At 38.9% G+C, this 18,917-nt stretch overlaps 1 protein-coding gene across 1 annotated transcript; it reads right to left on the bottom strand.

The window, feature by feature from the left end:
• Positions 1-2,650: 2,650 nt before the first annotated feature.
• On the bottom strand, positions 2,651-18,827 carry CYB5A (cytochrome b5 type A). Its single transcript, XM_079300655.1, has 5 exons — positions 18,598-18,827; positions 8,244-8,372; positions 6,550-6,579; positions 4,576-4,610; positions 2,651-3,764 (listed from the first exon to the last, which is right to left on the bottom strand). Exons 1-5 carry the CDS (start codon positions 18,739-18,741, stop codon positions 3,686-3,688), a joined length of 417 nt encoding a protein of 138 aa, XP_079156781.1. The 5' UTR covers positions 18,742-18,827; the 3' UTR covers positions 2,651-3,685.
• Positions 18,828-18,917: the final 90 nt, after the last annotated feature.

Here is an 18,917-nt window from a genome sequence, read left to right as displayed (position 1 = left end):
TTCCACCAGTGAAAGGTAAAACATCTATTAATTTCAAACAATACATGGCTGTATTTATCTAAGACTACAGAGACACAGTGGAGTGCCCTCACCCTGCAATAGGATCAGTCAGGTTCATCCACAGACCAGGATCTGCAGAAAAACCAAAAATTTCTGTGGTGGTTGTAGTACTGGATACAGTTCCTGGACTCTGGAGGTCTGCAGGAGTTCTCAGGTGCTCTGTCCAGAAACACCAAAAAAACTTCCCTGAGGCTTTCCTATGTGTAACTCTTCTTGTCTGACAGTGCTACTTTCAGTGAGAACTGACAGCCATGGGCAGTACTTAGGCTGTGTCTGCCTAAGTGCAGCAAATTGTTTAAGTACAGGCACAGGAATTATACTATACAGGATAAAAGTAAAAATCTGTTTCCTTACTCATAAGACTGCAGTGCAGTTGTGTCTATTCTGAGCTTTGTTTTAGCAGCATTAATATGGACCATTGCATGTTCTCACTTTTAGAAAGTTGCATTTTATGTCCCCACTTTTAAAAAACTTGCAAAGAAAATGTCAAGGATTGCTTTATGCACACTCCTACATGTAAGAAGATTAAGAACAAGTCTAACTAGTTTTGAGAAAGAACAAAAAATCAGCATTAATCATCTACCAAGATCCAATGTTCCAACATTTTCTCATTACTTCATGTGCTTGTCTGCCCACCTATTTAAGAATTCAAAATATTTCAACACATAATGAATAAATCACAGGGAGAAATGTAATGAAGTATGAAAGTGGAATTTAAGTTTGTCATCCATCAGTTACTAGCTTCACCATAACTGTGGACAGGCATTAAGAGCTAAGCACAGAGGAGCATGAGTTTCCTCCTGCTTCTTGTTCCTTCTATGCCAATTCTGAAATCCTTTTCTATATTCAGGAGAAAATGCTGTAATACTATTAACATTCTATATATTTTGTGCACACTGATCTAACTCACTCACTCCCACTGAGTTTCATTTAAGTCATTGCCAGCCTTGCAGAAAATACAGAACAGTTTTGCTTCAAATGCCCATGAGCTTATAAACACTATTTTACCCTCAGTAGTCAAACATACAGAAGATAAAAACAGCACTTTTGCATTTTTTTCTCTCTGCAGAAAATTTGTGATCAGCTTCCATTTCACTCCTTTACCAGCTTCTCTCTAGCATTCTGCAAAATCCTGACTGCAGCACAATGACTAGGGAAAGGCATCTGACCAGCATGATGGAGCAAAAAGAGAAAAGGAACAGCACACTATTTTTTTCTTTGTCATCTCAGAGGGAGCAAGTGAACAAGTTGTGCTGGCTTTACTCCACAGACTCTAAGAAGCAGCCAAGGCCATCTCCATTTAAGGGGGAGCTCCCCACCACTGTGCATTCTTGTGAACAACAGAGGACAGGCAAATAAAGGCCAAAAATGCAATGCCAAAATAATTTTAGGCAGTGTAAACATTGCAAGGTTGTACAAGTAGACAATAAAAGATGACAACTGATTTAAAGCATTAACAACTAAAGCAAGTCTCTTTAAACAAAAATTAGTATTTATTATCAGATAATTAGAGCAAACACTTTCAAGTTGAATCTGTGGACAAAGGACTTTGTTCTGAAAAGAAAGCAGATTGTAAATTCTTTTATTTTTGCTGTCAGACTGTAAAAACATTGACTACACTTGCTTTTGCAATAGCAGTCATTCATTCCTCACCACACCCATATGTATTTTCTCTTCTATTCATACTCAAAAGCTAAAGTAGTATTCACATAAAAATATTATATATGATACCTCTAAGGAAAGTAGTCCTAATCTAAAGAGTACTAAAAAGGATAATAAGCCTGATAATTTTTCTAGTTTAGATCTCTTTTTACAAAATCAGTTTGCACTTAAAAACCCGAAAGGACTGTGCATTTCTGAGGAATAACTTGCATCCACACCAGTGAAGGGGAATGCACATCTACATTAACATTTTATACTAGCATCAGTTATTGAAGCACTACCTACTTACCTGTCCTTATCATGCTTCTGGTTCACATTGTGGAAATTTCCTGCATGTGCCAACTTGAGTATTTTTAGATGGGACTGAGCTTCCATAGTTACTCCAGGGAATTGCTTAAATATCCAGTATACAGGACCAAAACAGATCTACATCATATTGAAACTCCAACATACACAACATGGGGAAAAAAGCATTTCCCCAGAAGTGTTTCCCATTACAGACCTACTTTAATTGTTCTATCTGCTGATATGGATATTTATATCTTATCACATACTTATCTGTCTGAAGAACTTGGAGGGGGGAAGCTAAGCTTTCTCAAGTTGCCCTTTTTATTTTTTTTGCCTTGCCTAGATATATGGACTCAAGTGTTTTTAAAAAATGAAACTTGATTTGTGATTCTAAATACCAACTCTGAGTTATTGTATCATTTTTAAAGGTTATCTACAAAAAATATTAATAAAGCTTGAAGTTTTAAACTCTGTTTCATCACATTCAGAGAGAAAGCCATGGCAAACACAGGACAAAAGTGAGTGCTTGACACAAAGCTGATGGGAGCTACAGTAAGTGCACGTCTGAGAAGTGCCCCAACAGGATATCCCTTTCAAGGCCTTCAGAGAATTTGGAAATGAAGGTGTTTGAGCCAGCAGGTATAAGCAATTAAACTTTTATTCATGATCATTTACATAAGACTAAAAATGTTCACCACAAAATGCAAACTTGTCGTTATCTTGTATTCAGCAGTGAAAACAGTTGCCTCTTCATAGTAAAGCACCAAAGCACGTCACAGAAGAGTCAGAAACAGATTTAATTTATCAGTTTTTTCCCCTCACAATGTACTTGACAAAATCGAAGATTTTTATCAAAGGCTAAAAGTTCCAGAACAAATTCTACAGTCACCTGAGTGTTTGGCAGGAACAGTACTATTTAGTAGCAGTTACTTTTTTTCTGCCTTTCTTGAAAAAAAGAGCTATTTTTCACAAAAATGCGACAGACATAATTGGGCCAAACATTGAGTTTCATATTTCACCTGAATTTTTCAATGGGAGACAAACAGAACAGTTTGCTAGTAGGAGAACCCACAACAACTATAAGAGCAGTTGTCAAAAAAACCCAAAAAAACCCAAAAAAACCCAAAAAAAACCCCCAGTTCATTACAACTGCTTGGTAGGGCCCAACCCACTTCCAGGCACCTATAACTCCACTCAGTTTTACTCATTACATTTAACTTGCATTTCATTCATACTACATTTAAAAAGACAACATGATTTTTTTAAGTTAAGTTGTGTACATGTACACAGTTTTGGTAGTCTTTTAAAGCTGTAAAATATATACCTAAAGAGAGTCCTAATGACCCTATTACAGATTAAAGAGAAATAACCAGAATCAGTGTTACATACAAAATAATATTCTACCACAGAAATCAATACAGTTATCAAATAATTCATTAGAGAAAAAAAGTGTTATACAAACAGAGAAATGATGCCTTTTTATCACTTCACAGCAGCATGTAAGAAGGCAACATTAAGGAAAGTGCACAGCAGAAAGAGAATTGTGTCATTTTCTGAAAAACTTGAATTTTTCTTCAGACATCAGGCTTTTGTCCAGGAAAATATTGGGTTAGGATTGCTTATATTTTCTCCCAGAGAATGTATTCTCTTCTTGCTTTAATTGTCAGTAAGGCGCTTACTCTGACATGTAGGAACGATACATCAGGGCCACGATAATCGCTGCTATTGCCGGGATCACCCAGTTGGACCATGAACTAAAGGGAAGTTTTTGAAAAAGCAGTTTAGGAAGTGACAATCAGCAAGTTATAAAAAGAAAAATAAAATACATTGCTTAAAGAAGTCCTTCCTCCCCACTCCAACATATGCTTCAAACACCTGGATACTCCAGACAAAGGAACAAGCTTGTACAGCATAGCTTTGTACTAGAGCTTACAAGAAGCTTTCTTACTAAAGAAGAAAGAGTAAAACCCTAGGCACATTCAAAGTCAAGGTGTGCTGCCCAAAATGTCATTCATTCAAAAGCTGTTTAAGTACCAGCATCACATGACACTTCTAAGCACCCAAACTCCCCGTCCAGAGGGTCACAGAATTTGTCTGAGGTTCCAGCAGTAGGCAACTGTCAGCAGGATATAACTTTACAAAGGCTGATTCAGTGGTATTCAAACCCCCTACCAATTCTTTCAGATCTTCCTTCTCATAAGTAGAATCCTCTTATTTCCCTTAGGTGCAACAGGGATAGCAAGGCAAATTTTAAAAGCAAGGCATCCATGTCAGTAAAATGGCTGGCAATGGCACTAAGTCTTCCCTTCACATGGCAGACTCCAGAAATAAAGGCCTGTGCAAAACCAACCGTTTGGTAGATACCGACACCTGTCAATACGAGTAAAGTATCTACCTAGTAAGCTGACACATTTGTGAAGGGGTACATAGATGCCAGCTTGGACTTTACATAGAACAGAAATTTCACCACCCCCTGATATCTCAGCTTCCAGCAGATCAAAGCTATTCAGCTTTTTAAGCTTCACAAAATAATGAGCAACTTCAACATCAGATGTCATACTGTACCTGGAAGTAGACTGAACAGTGGTAATAAGAGTTTCCTGGAAAACAAAGCATAAGAAGATACTTACTTCAGGAAGACAAACCTCTCCATCTTAACTAGCCCCACAATTTCTCAAAACTCATCAAATGAGACTCATTCAGAAATAACTCAGTGCATGCATTTGGGAAGCATTTTCTCCTAATTCCTACAGCAGTTCTGTTGTTATTATAACCTAGCTAGTAACAGTTTCTACAGCCAACATTGCATCAAGTTCCTAAAATACTTTCAACAATTTTGCTGCAAGTTTTTTATGAAGCTAACTTCAACCTTGGGTTACATTTGAAAAGTTCGTCATCTCCAAGACAAAAATCCCTTCCTTGACTAAAATCAAATTTAAAAACTTAAAATTAATTCAGAAATATTTTTTTATATCAAAACTACATAAAGAAAACTACTAATTTACATTTACAAGGTTTAAACTCAGGGGGTTTCAGATTGTGAAAGAATCAGTCAAATTGTTATAGCTGTTCCTGATACTGATTTGGACTTCTTTTTCAGTTTCCACAGGAAAAAAAAAAAAAAAAGCAGCACTACAAGGTCAAATTCTAGTTGGGAACACGTGCATAATTTATATCAAGACTTATTAATTTGAATAACTCTAGTTGTGTATGACCATAAGTTTATTTTAAAAATCCAAGCATTAAAACCCTACCTAAATTTAGTGGCACAAGATCCATCACTGCAAAATTACTTGCTTTGGTATCAGAACATTGGCAATTAATTTAAAGCATCTCAACTTCCTTCTAGAATGACAGGGAACAAGTGTAGTGTAGGTAGCTATTTGGACACATCTTAACTCCCACCTGACTATTCACTGGCCAAATAAGTACCTCAGTTTGGTAAATTCCTCTGATATGAATCAAAGGATGATCTGCTACAACTTGCACTGGCCAGTCTGCTCTCAGCTGCATTTATCATTACTGTTCTTAAAGCTTAAGTGTAAACTGCCCTGAATGTCAAAAGAAATCTGAACAGCACACACTGCTCTTGGTGAGAAGAAGCTCAGAATTTCAATCATTATTCCAGTTCTTACTTTTATTAGTATTCTAGTTAAACAATTAAAAGCTGATTTCAATGCATATGTATGTATACATAAATTTTCTTTCTTTCCTTTAAGCGATTTGTATCATTGGAAGATCTCATGAAAGTGATTACTCCTAAGAAACAATCTCTCAAAACAAGAAGATTAAGATCTTATTCTTACTAAGCTTAATTTGAAAATATTTTCCAATTATTTCCCATGCATGCTGCTGTACTAGTAAGCCCAGTGCAAACATCTTCTATGGATACAGCAGCAGCAACTGTACAAATTAATCCCTGAAGCACCTTCTCCTTTAAGGGACACATAAATCTTTTTTGAGCTTGATAGCTGAGTGCCAACACTGATTAATTCTAATAAGGATGGAAAAACCCATTAGAAAATAAGTGCAACACTGCATTTACAGGATACTCAGCAGAATCTACTGAAATAGTCAGGAAGCAAACAGTAATTTCACCTTGAAAAGGGTTCATAATTGTAATTTAACTGATTTATAAGTGAATGCCTCTACATTCTCTATCTACTAGCATGACCAATATTGTTAAACACCACATTTTTCCCTCCCACAAACCCTTATTAGTTTAATCTGTTCTGCCAATACACTTTTTTTTTTTTTAACTGAATACTAGAAGACAATTGACTGACTCCATTTGCCTTTCTGCTACAGTATAATACACTTAATAACCCCCTGGTATGAAGCCAGACAAATAAAATAATATAACAGTTAAAGAAAAAACAATTTGAAGCAGTGTCAACAGGTCTAAGAGATATAAAACTTGAAGCATCAGACTTAAACTGAATTATTGCTATTTCTGAGGGTATACCATTCATACAGACACTAAGATACTATCTGTAATGCCCAAAAGAAACAACATTGCATTTCAAGAAACACACTTACTGTTGGTTTCTGAATCTTGGTTCTATCATCCTGCAAGAAAAAAACAAAAAAAAAGAACAAAAAACATTTAGACAAAATCTGAAAGCATTAAAACCAAAACCAACTCACACAATTTGCCACTAAATTCTGTTTGCAATTCATTCTGTTAATGCATAGTATTTTTCACTAGGTAAAAACAGACTTGCAAGAGAGCAGATGTCAGTGATTGATTTTGAGCTAACATAAACAAGATCACTTCCTTAAATAATACTTCCCAGTTTTCAACAAAGAAGTGAAACCTAAGCCTTCCACAAATTTCATTATTCTTTGTGCCCATGTTTTTATCTTTATCTCTGGAGAGTACATAACCTTAGCTTGTACATTGACTGCAATCATATTAATTCTGCTTAGTGTACTTGAACTATCAGGTAAAGTCAACTAACTGGCTGTGGTCCCATGTCCACTGGACCAAAGGTCCTAGATTCTAGGGATCTTTCATAAACTCAAAGTTCTGCTTGGCATAGTCACATTCATTACAAAAAAACCCAACAGTACATAATCCTGTTAGTTTTGTATTTGTACATTAAACTACCAAGCTGCTTGTTTCATATCAAGTGAAAACAGGCACTTGCCAAACAAGGAGGAACTGGACTGATAGCCAGGTTAAGAACAATGTTAGTAGCACAGAAACAGACTGCAAACCTGCAAAGCCACAAATGTGCATCAGTGCTGAATCAATTCTTATTAGGACAAGCTACACTAGCAATATTTATCAAAAGATGACCTGAGACAAACAAGATTGAGCATCTTACTGTGAAACAGGCTACTCAAGACAGTGACTTTTTACCCCAAATGCAAGACAAAACATACATGAAATACAAGGAAAAGAGGCAGGAATGGGCAATAAAGTAGAGCAGACAGGCACACAAGGAGCCTAAACTTTGAAATAGTGGTTTTCAACTATTAAGATGCAGGAGAGTTTAACTATGGCCTAGATGAAAAAGCCAAGGCAGCAGCTCTGTAGCTAGAAAGAAATGCTACTTGAGACAGCAGAAAGGTGCTCATTAAAAGCACAGGAAATAGGATTGACAGTATAAAAGAGAGGATGTGACAGATGATCCAGTGGGAACTGATCATAAACAACCCTGACAACCATAAGTAGGGAACCATGATACGGCTAAAAGTGGCAGGAGCCAGACAGGGGAAGACAGAGCAACAAATTAGAAATACAATGCTTGTAAATAAGCATTCTCTAGACACACATATGAAGAGCCAGGATTGCACCTTTCCGTGCAGATGGAAGCCTGGCAGACACACATTTACAACGGTGAAAGCATTAAAGTGGTTATTAAGTAGTCACTCTGCATTTTTGCATAAGAAAAGATCTAGACCTTCTGACATACCACCTTCAGGGGCTACAGAGTTTCATTACAAAGCTTACAGTGAATGCCATGGATTCCCTATTCAGCTCATTCAAGAACTAAGCTGTAAAGCAACTTAAATCACCAAAAGATGTGACCATCCTTATGTTACACTAATCAAATCCCTTCACATTGTGGGAACTATCTCAAACCTAAGTCCATCCACAAAAAGCTGCAGGACAGGCACCCAACCAAACTAGCAGTTTTTGATTTTGAAGTAATTACCAGACAAGTAACTAGATGCAAAAGCAGTATAGTAAACACAAAAGTAGAGAGACACTTTCATATACTCACGGGATGAAGTTCCCCAATAATAAAGGATTCTGACAGTGTCCTTGCATCTGTGGAATGGCCAACATCTTCAAAGTTCTCAGTAGCATCTCCTCCAGCTTGCTCCCTAAGGACCTCTTCACCTCCTGGGTGCTGTAATTTTTAATGAGTTTGAATTTGTTACTGAAATACATTTCATATTCTAGAAATGGAAATTCTGCATTTTTCCATTTATATAATTAAAAAAAAAAAAAAAAAAAAAAAGAAAAGGCAAAATCAGCTGCCAGACTTGCTAGAGCAAGCATAAGTCTTTCTGAAAAACTTGAGAGCTTTATGTACTCTCTGAAGCCAAAATCAAGGAAGATAAGTCTATTTCATTGGCAAAGAAGCAATAAGAGGCATTACCCCTTGCAACTAAAGCATCTAGAAAGTTGTGCAGGAATCAGTCTGGACTTTAACAGCCCAACTATCATCTGAAGTTACACTCTGTGTTTTCACTTCTGTAGGAAACGTGTATTTTTATCCAAGCAATGCTTTATAGAGCAGAAGGATAAAAGCCAAAAAGGTATAAGCTGCAGCAAGAACATTCCAGGAAGATAAAAAAATCTGTTCACATGAAGCACAATCAAGCATTGGCAAAACAAGCTGGCAAGGTGCTAAGGAACCTGACCTTCTAGTTAATCCTGGTTTGAGTGGGGAGCTGGGCCAGATAACTTTAAGGGCCCTTTCCAAAACTAATTGTGGCACAAATATCAAGTAAGACAGCTCCTTTGGAAGTGATTAAGCATAACTGAAAGCTCACTCAAGACTTCAGAATAGCAATTTGGTTTTCATAGAGTATGGAATCCCAAAACCACATTGTTGATAAAACCCCTGAAGTACAGAGAAGTCATCTCCCAGGATCTTCTAACACCTCAATTCATCACCATTCCCCTAACATAAATGCCTGCTCTCCATTAACTTTTATTCTTCCCCAGGACGCACTTTGGGGATTTTATGAAGTTTTTATGAAATACATTTTTATCTATAAAATAACTACACCTGAATATACTGCAAGATCTATCACATCTTCTAGTTCAGGGCACTTCCTCAGCTCCAAGTTACTTATTCATGTAACAGGTAACATGCCACAAAAATTCACCACAACTTTCAAGCAGCAGAGTACTACATAAACAGTGATTAGGTAAACAAGTTAAAAGCACTTACTAGTACTGCCTTGGATTATGGCAACCTTGGAATAGATATTAGCACTTTATCAGCAGCAGATGAGCTAAAAGACTTTGGAACCCCAATTCAATTTTTAATGCTTCTGAATACAAGATACAAAATTATGGAAAATAGGGAACAATTTCTAAAATTTATGGCCATCTGGTAGGGAGCACAGCTCACCAAAAAGCCCACAGGTTAAAGAAATGGCATTTCTATTAGTCTAGGCAATTCAGGTAAGCACTTACTTCAAATCCTATTGACTTTATATTAGAACTTCTCTTCTGACAAAAACAGTATTTGTTCCTACAGATGAACCAAACAACTACTATGAATTTCCAACAGTACCAGAATCCCACAACTTGAATCTTCACATTAAAGGCAAACATTTATTTTAACAGATTAAGGAAGAAAAAAAAAAAAGGCACGAACAAAAAATCCCAACACAACACTTTTCAAAGAGTCAAGATACCTCAGTTATTAGGGTAAAGGATCCCTACCATGACTAAGCAAAAGCAAGATTAAGCAACTGATAGAGAGATTAGGCACAGCGGCTGTGCCAAAAAAGGTCAGAAGAGTACAAGCAGAGTAAAGATTATGCAAGCAACCTGCAAATATGGCATGCTCAACAAAATCCTGTCCTTGAATCCACTCTGGTAAGTATTCAGGAAAAGGACTGGACAAAAGTTGAGGGAGCACTCAAGTTCAATATTGCCTTGAAATGGCACTTGGCTGAACTTGAGTCTAACCAGGACTCAAGACACTACAAGACATTACCTCATGGAATTTCTTCAGCATTGTGGGTTTGAGTTTTTTAATATGATGCTAAAGAATTGTGCTCCCCGAATAGAAAAATAGATGTACTAACTTCAGCAGAAAAGGTTGCACAACTCCTTGGAAAACATGGAAATGGAAAATGTTTAACAAACAAGGTACCAACAAGCAGCAAAAGTCCCCAAAGTTAAACCACCAAAAAAGCACAAGCAGTATGTAAACTCCTATTCACACACTGCACTGAAACCAAACCCCACTCATACAAACACATAAAATACCAGTTACTCCAGCAAGTCATCAAGATCACATGGTTCACACTAGCTCACAAAACAAAACTCACTATCCAGCCAAACAAGTAGGTATCTACCAATGTAACTGCATCTACACTAGAATTACTTCATGGAGTACTTCAACAAACTACTCGCAGGTTGCCAGCTACAGGATGATCATGTACTAACTTGTGTTCCCAAATCCCTCCCTTGTGCCACTACAAAGCAATCACCTAGCAGTATGGGCAGCACCACAGAGGCACTCCAGCTTTTCCCTGTGGAACTAGTTTGTTGTCTTATTAGCAACTGAACCCACTGTCTACAAAACCACAATATTAGTGTCAAGACAGTGAGTGTAACCAATCCTCTCTAGCACCCTCTGACTATCACAGATCAGCTGAGGAGGACAAATTCACCCTGATCTCTGCCACTACAACTGGAAAACTGGTACCTTTGTTTTTTTTTTTATGACATGAGCAAGGCTAAGTACAGAGAATCACATACAGAATTCTAAGCTTAAGCCATCTACCAGATAATGTTAATAATAACAACCTACTAGATATTAATGGGAGTACTTTGAAACAAAATGCTTTGCTTTTAGATGCCACCTCTGCTTAAAAATATGAACTTACAGACCCTCTGTAAATAACTAGCACATAATACACACAATTAATGAAAAGATTTCATTAAAATCTTTCATTAAAACCTCCCCTAATGAAAGGGGGCAACTGTAATGTCTCACACAAAGGGCAAGAACTGACTTTTCTATCAAAAGATGAGCATCTTTCATGGTTGGATGAGTTTCCCAAAGCTTGCTTATACAAGGCCTTTGTTCATGATTCTGCCTGGTAAACAAAGCCTGCTACTAGAACTGCTCCTGTAATGAAGATCCTCTGGATAGACCCTGGAACTGGAAAGCCCATAAGGCTATACAGATACTGACTCCTAAACCAAAATCCTGTTGATAAAAGTAATTGAAGAGTTCTTGCAGGTAAAACTGTGGTTCAGAGGAAATGAAAAAGCTTTTGATGATAAATTAAGACAGCCTAGCTCATTCCTAGGATATTCCCAATATAACAAATAATCTAAATTACATGCATAACAAATCCTATACAGAGCCAGCACTAGTACAGAGCACAGACTAACCCCTAATAGCAGCACACTAGAAAGTTTTAGACAAGGCAAATATGCAGTTAATCTTGCTGCTTTCACCGGGTCAAAAGTCCAACTTACCTCATTCTGAATGCTACCTTTTCTACAGTCATGTAGATTTCTCAGTGTCACAGTTCAAGACTCCATTAAAGCATAACTACCTTAATTTGCAACTCCTGTGCCCTCTCCCTTCCTATACACAGGGAAGGAAATGTAGGGTCCAATTTAACTTTCAGGGACATCACCAAAGGTCTCCACTAGTAGCAGTCTCAAACTCACATTTTAATTTTTGCACTACAGGAATGAAAAGCAGAAAGGCGGCAGTGACAGAGCCAGGAACATCCAGAGAACATCATCTCTATTATGCAGGACAGACAGACAAACGCTTGTTTATTTCAAGGGCATTTTCATGTAGCCTGAAGAGAGTCCTCCAAATTGTTTTTATCATCTATTTAAGTCTCAGGACAGAAATTATCAGCTCATGTAAAATGTCAGGAGCCTAGGTAAAAAGATCTCTCTCTGAAAGTATATTTCTGAAAACTATCGTTAGGCCTTTATATGAAGTGCGAACAGAATTCCCAGTAGCTCAGTGCCTGCCCTGATTTCAGCTGGGATAGAGTTGCAATTTCCTCTTGGAGGCTGGTACAGCTGTGCTTTGGATCCAGCATGAGCATAATCAGTGATAACACACTGATGCTGCAGTTGTTGCTGAGTAGCACTTACTCTAATTGAAGGACTTCTCTGGGTCTCATGCTCTGCCAGAAAGAAGGTGCACAAGAAGCCAGGAAGGAGCACAGCCAGGACAGCTGATCTGAACTGACCAAAGGGGTATTCCATACCACAGAACGTCATGCCTAAAATACAAACTGGGAGGAGTTGGCTGGGAGCTGCAGCTTGCTGCTTGGCAATGGGCTGGGCATGGGTTAGCATTTCTTTTTGTCTCTTTATTGTAATTATTATATTTTATTTTATTTCAGTTATTAAACTGCTCTTAATCTCAAACCACACATTTTATCTTTTTCCCTAATTCCCTTCCACATCCCACCAAGGGGCTGTGGGGAACAGTGAGCAAGGGGCTGCAGGGCACTGAGGCTAAACCACAGTGCCCATTTCGCCCCTTACAAAACAGTTTAAAGTTTAACAGTTACAGTTCATAGAGTTTCACATAAAAGTGCTAAGAAGTACTATTTCTTAAAATATTTTCAGATTCTCCTGCAAGCTTCATCAGAGCTTAAGGAAGCATTAACACCGGGTTTAATCCTCACACTGCAAGATTTTGCAGGAACAGTTCCCATGGTTCACTGGCAGACTCCAAATGTGCCAATAGAGGCATCTTTCAAAGCAAGCTGATCATGACTTTAAACATGAAAAGCATTATGCTACTCCTCCACAACACCACCACATTGCATGAATTTACTTATTGCCACATAGGGGAGACAACATTTTTCATCCTGATGCAGTAGAATAATATTTACTTTTTGCACTTTATTTGATCAGCATTACAAAACACATTTAGTGGGAGCAGTCCATTCTAGGAGAAGTTTAGGAAAAGGGCTCTGGAAGCACAAGTTCATACCTTATGGAGGAAAAAAAATACCAATAATGTTTTTCCTGAATTTTTACACCACCCACAACTGAATTAACCTAAACAAAGTCTGTATTAGATTAATATTAAATGCATGCCATAGTTAGTTTCCAGAACAAGAAACTCCTCTCTGGTAGAGATGTTCCTATACATGTCAGCTTTTTTGCCTAACTTAGGAGGGAATCCAATCAAGTTCCCACAACAGCAAGTAAATCAAGCCACAGATCATTCATTTTTATAGGCCCAGCTATCCTTGTTTAGCCCATTAGATTGATGTCAAAACCTGACTAGAGAGATGATCGTATTAAAAGTGTGGGGAAATACTATAAAGCATTGCCAATGTACTTTGTCCATTCATTGACATTAAATGTTCTTCATATCTATAATTATCCATAATACAGATATAGCCATACATCCTGCTGTGAGTACACATGCATTTCTAGCAGCCATTTCCCTTGAAATGAATAGGACCTTATCCTGGGTTCAGCTGGGACAGTTCATTTTCTTCTTAGTAGCTGGTACAGTACATTGCTTTGGATTTAGCATTGATAATACTGTTGTTAATGAACTGATACTTTGGTTGCAACCAAGTGCTCACCTAAGTCAATTACTTTTCACTGTCTCACACTCTGCCAATGAGGGAACACAGCCAGCACAGCTGGCCTGAACTGGGCAAAGGGATATTCCATAGCACAGAATGTCACACTCCATTCATAAACTGAGAGGAGTTGTCTGTGAGCCACCAATCACTGCTCAGGAAGAGGCTGGGCATGGGTCAATGACTGGAGAACACGTGCATGCTGCATTTCTTTCTGTTGGGTTTTCATCTTCTCCCTCTCCTTATCATAACAACTGTTGATAGATTTACTTTATTTCAATAATTAAACCGTCTAATACTGACCCATGAAATTTACCTTTTTCTGATTCTCCTCCCCATGCACCGAGTAGGAAGGCTAGCAAGCCACTGCATGGTACTTGGATATTCCCTGGGATTAAACCACAAGACCTGAAGCTAAGGAAAGAGTTTCCCAAATCTCCTGCTACACAGGTCTGACAGCCTTGAATGACAAATCACACAAAAGTTTCTGGTTTCAAGAATACTCTTTCTTGCTAAGACCTTTTAAATTATGCATTCCGAAACCTGATGTCTCTTAATTTCCTCTCCCAAACATGGAAAATCAAAGAAAATTCAGAAATGAATACCCAAACTATGAATTTTCCCCAATATCTGACACTTAAAAAAAAAAAAAAAAAAAAAAAAAAAACCAACAAAACACACCAAAACGAACCAAACAAACAAACAAAAATCAACCTTATTAGAAAAAGCAGTTGCTGGAATCTTCATTAACCCCAAGGACAAGATGAAAACACACAATTGTTTCCTCCTTCAGCACCTTTTCTGTATCTCATATAATCTTTTTCAAGCTTTGTCCTTTAAGAAACCAAGCTACTACAGGTCACACCACACAATGCCTCCACTCCCAACACATACATTTCACCATCCCCAGTCCATTTCCTATCTAACTTCAATCAAGTGTTCAGAAGCTGATTGTTTCCCAAAACTGAAGAAGTTCCAATAAACATCTGCAAGCTCCATGAAGACACCCTTAACTACTGTAATGGAGTGAAAACCAGCACCACACCTTCACTTATCAAACACAAGATCATCCAAGGTGTCTTCAAGACTAAAGCACAGTAAAGTTTTCAACTTCATTGTTTATAAGAAAATATTTCCATAGATTAATGCAGTAGCTGAAAATATGGCTTATTGGTTCAAGAAACAGGACTGGTGAGTTTAGCTGCTGCTCCCATTTCTTCACTCCACAGTAAACTGATAGTTATGTACTACTTGGGAAAAGCATGAGTGAGGTGATGTTTCAGCAACATACCCTTTTCAATGCTATTTGACTTAAATTTCACTGGCCCACATCAAAGTTTTAAAATATGTTAAGCTTTCCTACTTCTGAAAGGAACTGCAATAAATAAACTTGAGCTTAACCAATGATGCTATTGAAACAGCTAACATAATCCCAATTTGGAGGAGGGTTTACTGTATTCTGGAATGAATCAGCAAGAGACTAGCTTCAATTTCTCCTGAGCTATCACATGCAAATATGCCTTAGGGTTTCTGACAGGGTCAAAAGAATTAGCATAACACTTGATAAGTTAACTAAGTACCAAAAGCATTAAAAAAATAAAATAAAGGTAAAAAGTGCCCTATGAAGTATCTTAATCAAAGGGTTCCATAACAAAAATCACCAACACAATGAATATTAAAATGTCAAAGAACTTTCCCTTGAACTGTAGCTTCACTTAAAATATTTTGGGTAATTATTTCCAACAATCTCATTCATTATCTCAGAATGTCTTCAAAATTTCAGCTTAAAACCAGACATGTTCTATTAAAATTTGTTCAATGTGAAGTAGAAGTCTGACCTGTGTGTATTAGAGAGTCTCAAGACATCCCCTACATTGTCCAAAACCTAACTATTTAAATACTTACAAACAGAATTATTTTGATATGCTGCCAAATTATCAATTTTGTCATGAAGGATGAAAATGAAGGTTTCTTGGAAAAATTTACACAAGGTGATGCCTCTTAATATTTACCAATTTCACCTTACTTACTGAAAAAAGAGGCTGAGCAACTACTTAAACTCAAAAGCTCATTATATTCTGAATTCTTTTAATCAAGTGTTCTGGTTTTTTTTGTTAGGGGATTTTTAAGGTGTGAGTTTGTTTCTGCCTCAATCTGGACAATATGTACAAACAACACTATTATACATCAATCAAAATTGATAAAAGTTTCCAAAAGCTAATTCAGTTTTGCAGGCTGCATGAAAAGCTACATTCCTCTCCAAAGCTTTTACAATTAAATTGGTCCTGACTGCATAACCATCAGCAATGCCCATAACTAATGGATGAAGATGACCAGGGGCAGAGCTGGATGAAAAATAATGAAGGAAGAGTCAGTAGATCAGTTTCACAATCTGCCTGGCTGAAAACCCAAACAATTTGACACACATCTTAAGAATGAAATACTACCTGTGTCAACACCGTCTTTGAAAAATTGCTTGTCAACCCTCCTTTGCAAAATGTTCAGTTTCTCCTCTGAATTACAAGTGTTTACAAGCACAAAAATCAAGATGGGGCTACAGAACTACTGATGCTTAAAATCTGTCATGTCTCTAATCCATCTAAACTGTATTCTCTAAGAAAGAAAGTCTATCATACACCTTTTAATTGGTTGCTTTTAGGAAGAATTTCTTCACAGAAAGGGTGATCAGACATTGAAATGGGCTGCCAAGTGTGGTGGTAGTCCCTGTCCCTGAGTTTTAAGGAAAGACTGGATGTGGCACATACTGCTGTTAAAAATGAGAAACAAAGCCTCGGTATTTAGCAGAATTTAGATTGGTTTATTTTATATAGACAGAGCAAGCAGCGCGCTGGGGAAAATGTGAGGGGTCACCACCCTCTCCATGCTTCAACTGAACTTGGTTTGCAGCTCCCTTTTTATAATGGTCTTCCTTGTAGTAATCAATATTTGTTATTGTTTTGTTGTAGTAAATCTGCAAGGTAAGCAGTGGTGGTCAAAGAAAGTTCCAAACTTCCTTGGGACAGCTCTTTGGACAATTGGTCATGTAACCATCTGGTCTTGGTAGATAAAAAACAGAAGTAGGAAGTCTGATCTTTAGCATACAGTTTGTGATTGATCACACAAAGGCAGAAAATCTGATTCTGCAGAATCTGTTGGGCTGTGTGAAAGCCTTGTTTTGCAAGCTGTCAGGTACAACTTATTTAGGAAACATAATATTCATAACAGAGGGATTTAAACAGAATGGGTTTAATCATGTATTTCCTTTATCAATGTTCTTTTCTTATTTTAAGTATTCTGGCTTATACAAACTCCAAAACTTCCATGATTAACACGAATCATTTATCAATTATCACACTGCCATGGTCTAATTGACACAGTGGCATTTGGTCAAACACTGGATGAAATCTCAGAGGTCTTTTCCAACTTAATTGATCGTGTGATTCTACCTTTGCTAATTGGGAATACAGAGCAAGGGAGAAAGCACAAAATATCTCAACCCAGCATCATTCAATTACTGAAGAAAGTGGTAATTTCTGTGTTTCCATTGAAGAATGTTTTAGTCCAATAAATAAAATGGTTCTCTATAAACCATGACTATCAATGCTTACACTAACTGCTGTCTGCCAGAGATCAAAACTATCAACCACTGACTGGGGAAGAAAAAAAGCCCAAGAAAACACAGCCAAAGGAACTGAACTTGACTCTAATGCTTTACTCCAGAGTTTGAACTGGTGCAGCTTTGCAGCATCACACATCCCCACGCTGAACGGGTTAGGGCAGCAGTGAGATCTGCCCTAATTTTCTGAATTTGGCTGCCTGTATGCAATTCCAAGTCTGCCACTTTCTGCAAATAAAGACCACCCAGGTCTTTAGGCTACTCAGGATGTATTTATTTGGCAGATAGGAGCAAAAGCCTTTGGGACCAAGAGGATTTACCAAGGACTAGATATAAGGAGAAGTTTTTTACAGTGACAGGAGTGAGGCACTAGCACAGGTTGCCAGAGAAGCTGGGAATGCCCCATCCATCCCTGGCCACGTTCAAGGACAGGGGCTGGGAGTGACCTGGTATGGTGGAGTAACCTGTCTCTGCCCTTGGCAGGGGGCTGGAATCAGATGAGCTTTAATGCCTCTTCCAATCTAAACAATTTTGTGATTCTGTGACTATTAGAGTAACCCCAAGATCTGTGATATTTCGCATGTTGTAGTACTTTCATCCTACTTTGTGAAATTTCTTTCCTGTTCCACAATACAGCACACACTACAATAGTGTGAAGGGAGGAGCTGCTGACCTTTTAGTTCACAAGATAATATGGCTCTGGGTCCCAGCTGAGTCATCACTTTTAATTCTGTCTTCAGCTGGCACACCAAAGCAAGAATCAGATGGATTCAGCCCCATTCTTGCTACTCAAGATTCGCACAGCCAGCCTGCCTTTCTCAGCCCTCAACATTGACTCCAACTTTTAATCCTTGTCCTTATTTACTGGAAATTCAAATCAGGATTCAAACCCGAAAGTTTCAGGCGGGCGCGGGCACACAGCGGGTAGCACACAGGGCAGCGCAGCCGGCGTGCGCGGCACTCGCGGGTTTCTCCGGCCCGAGAAGCGCTCGGAGCCCGGGCCCACCCCGGGCTCTTCCTCCAGGGCGCTATCGCGGCCCCGAGGGCGGCTCCCGTGCCGCACCCGCGGGCCGGAGCAGGCGGAGGGGAGCCCGCCGGGGCACAGCGCGGGCAGCCGCCGGCGAGCCCGACCCGCGCGGCTCCGGTGCCCTCAGCGTCCCGGCAACGCGGGCACCCACCTCGTCCAGGAACTTGGTGACATCGTAGATGCGGTGATGGATGATGATCCAGGTGCTCTGGCTGTTGTTATGCTTCTGCACCTCCTCCAGGCGGTAGTAGCGGCCCCGCCACGACTCCTTCCCGGTCTCGCTGGAGCCCACCATGTCCTGTCCCGTCCTGGTCCGCACCGCACTCGCCACAGGCTGACACGCCACGCACCGCCGGGGCCCCGCCGCAGGCCCTATCACCGCCAGCCACCGCCCCGCCCCTCCCGCCCAGCCGGCCGCTCATTGGCGGAGCGCAATGCCACTCAAAGCAGACGGGCAGCCTGGGGCTGCCG

The sequence above is a fragment of the Erithacus rubecula genome, assembly GCF_903797595.1.
Source record: "Erithacus rubecula genome assembly, chromosome: 3".
NCBI lineage: Eukaryota > Metazoa > Chordata > Aves > Passeriformes > Muscicapidae > Erithacus > Erithacus rubecula.
This window is presented reverse-complemented; position numbering and strand designations above follow the sequence as displayed.

Bases quoted from the DNA above. Each gene is read 5' to 3' on its own strand.
- CYB5A (XM_079300655.1), bottom strand. From the start codon at position 18,741: ATGGTGGGCTCCAGCGAGACCGGGAAGGAGTCGTGGCGGGGCCGCTAC. The intron at 8,373-18,597 runs GTGGGTGCCCGC...TAAAAATTACAG, and splicing joins TCACCAAGTTCCTGGACGAG to CACCCAGGAGGTGAAGAGGT. The intron at 6,580-8,243 runs GTGAGTATATGA...TTTTTCTTGCAG, and splicing joins TTATTGGGGAACTTCATCCC to GATGATAGAACCAAGATTCA.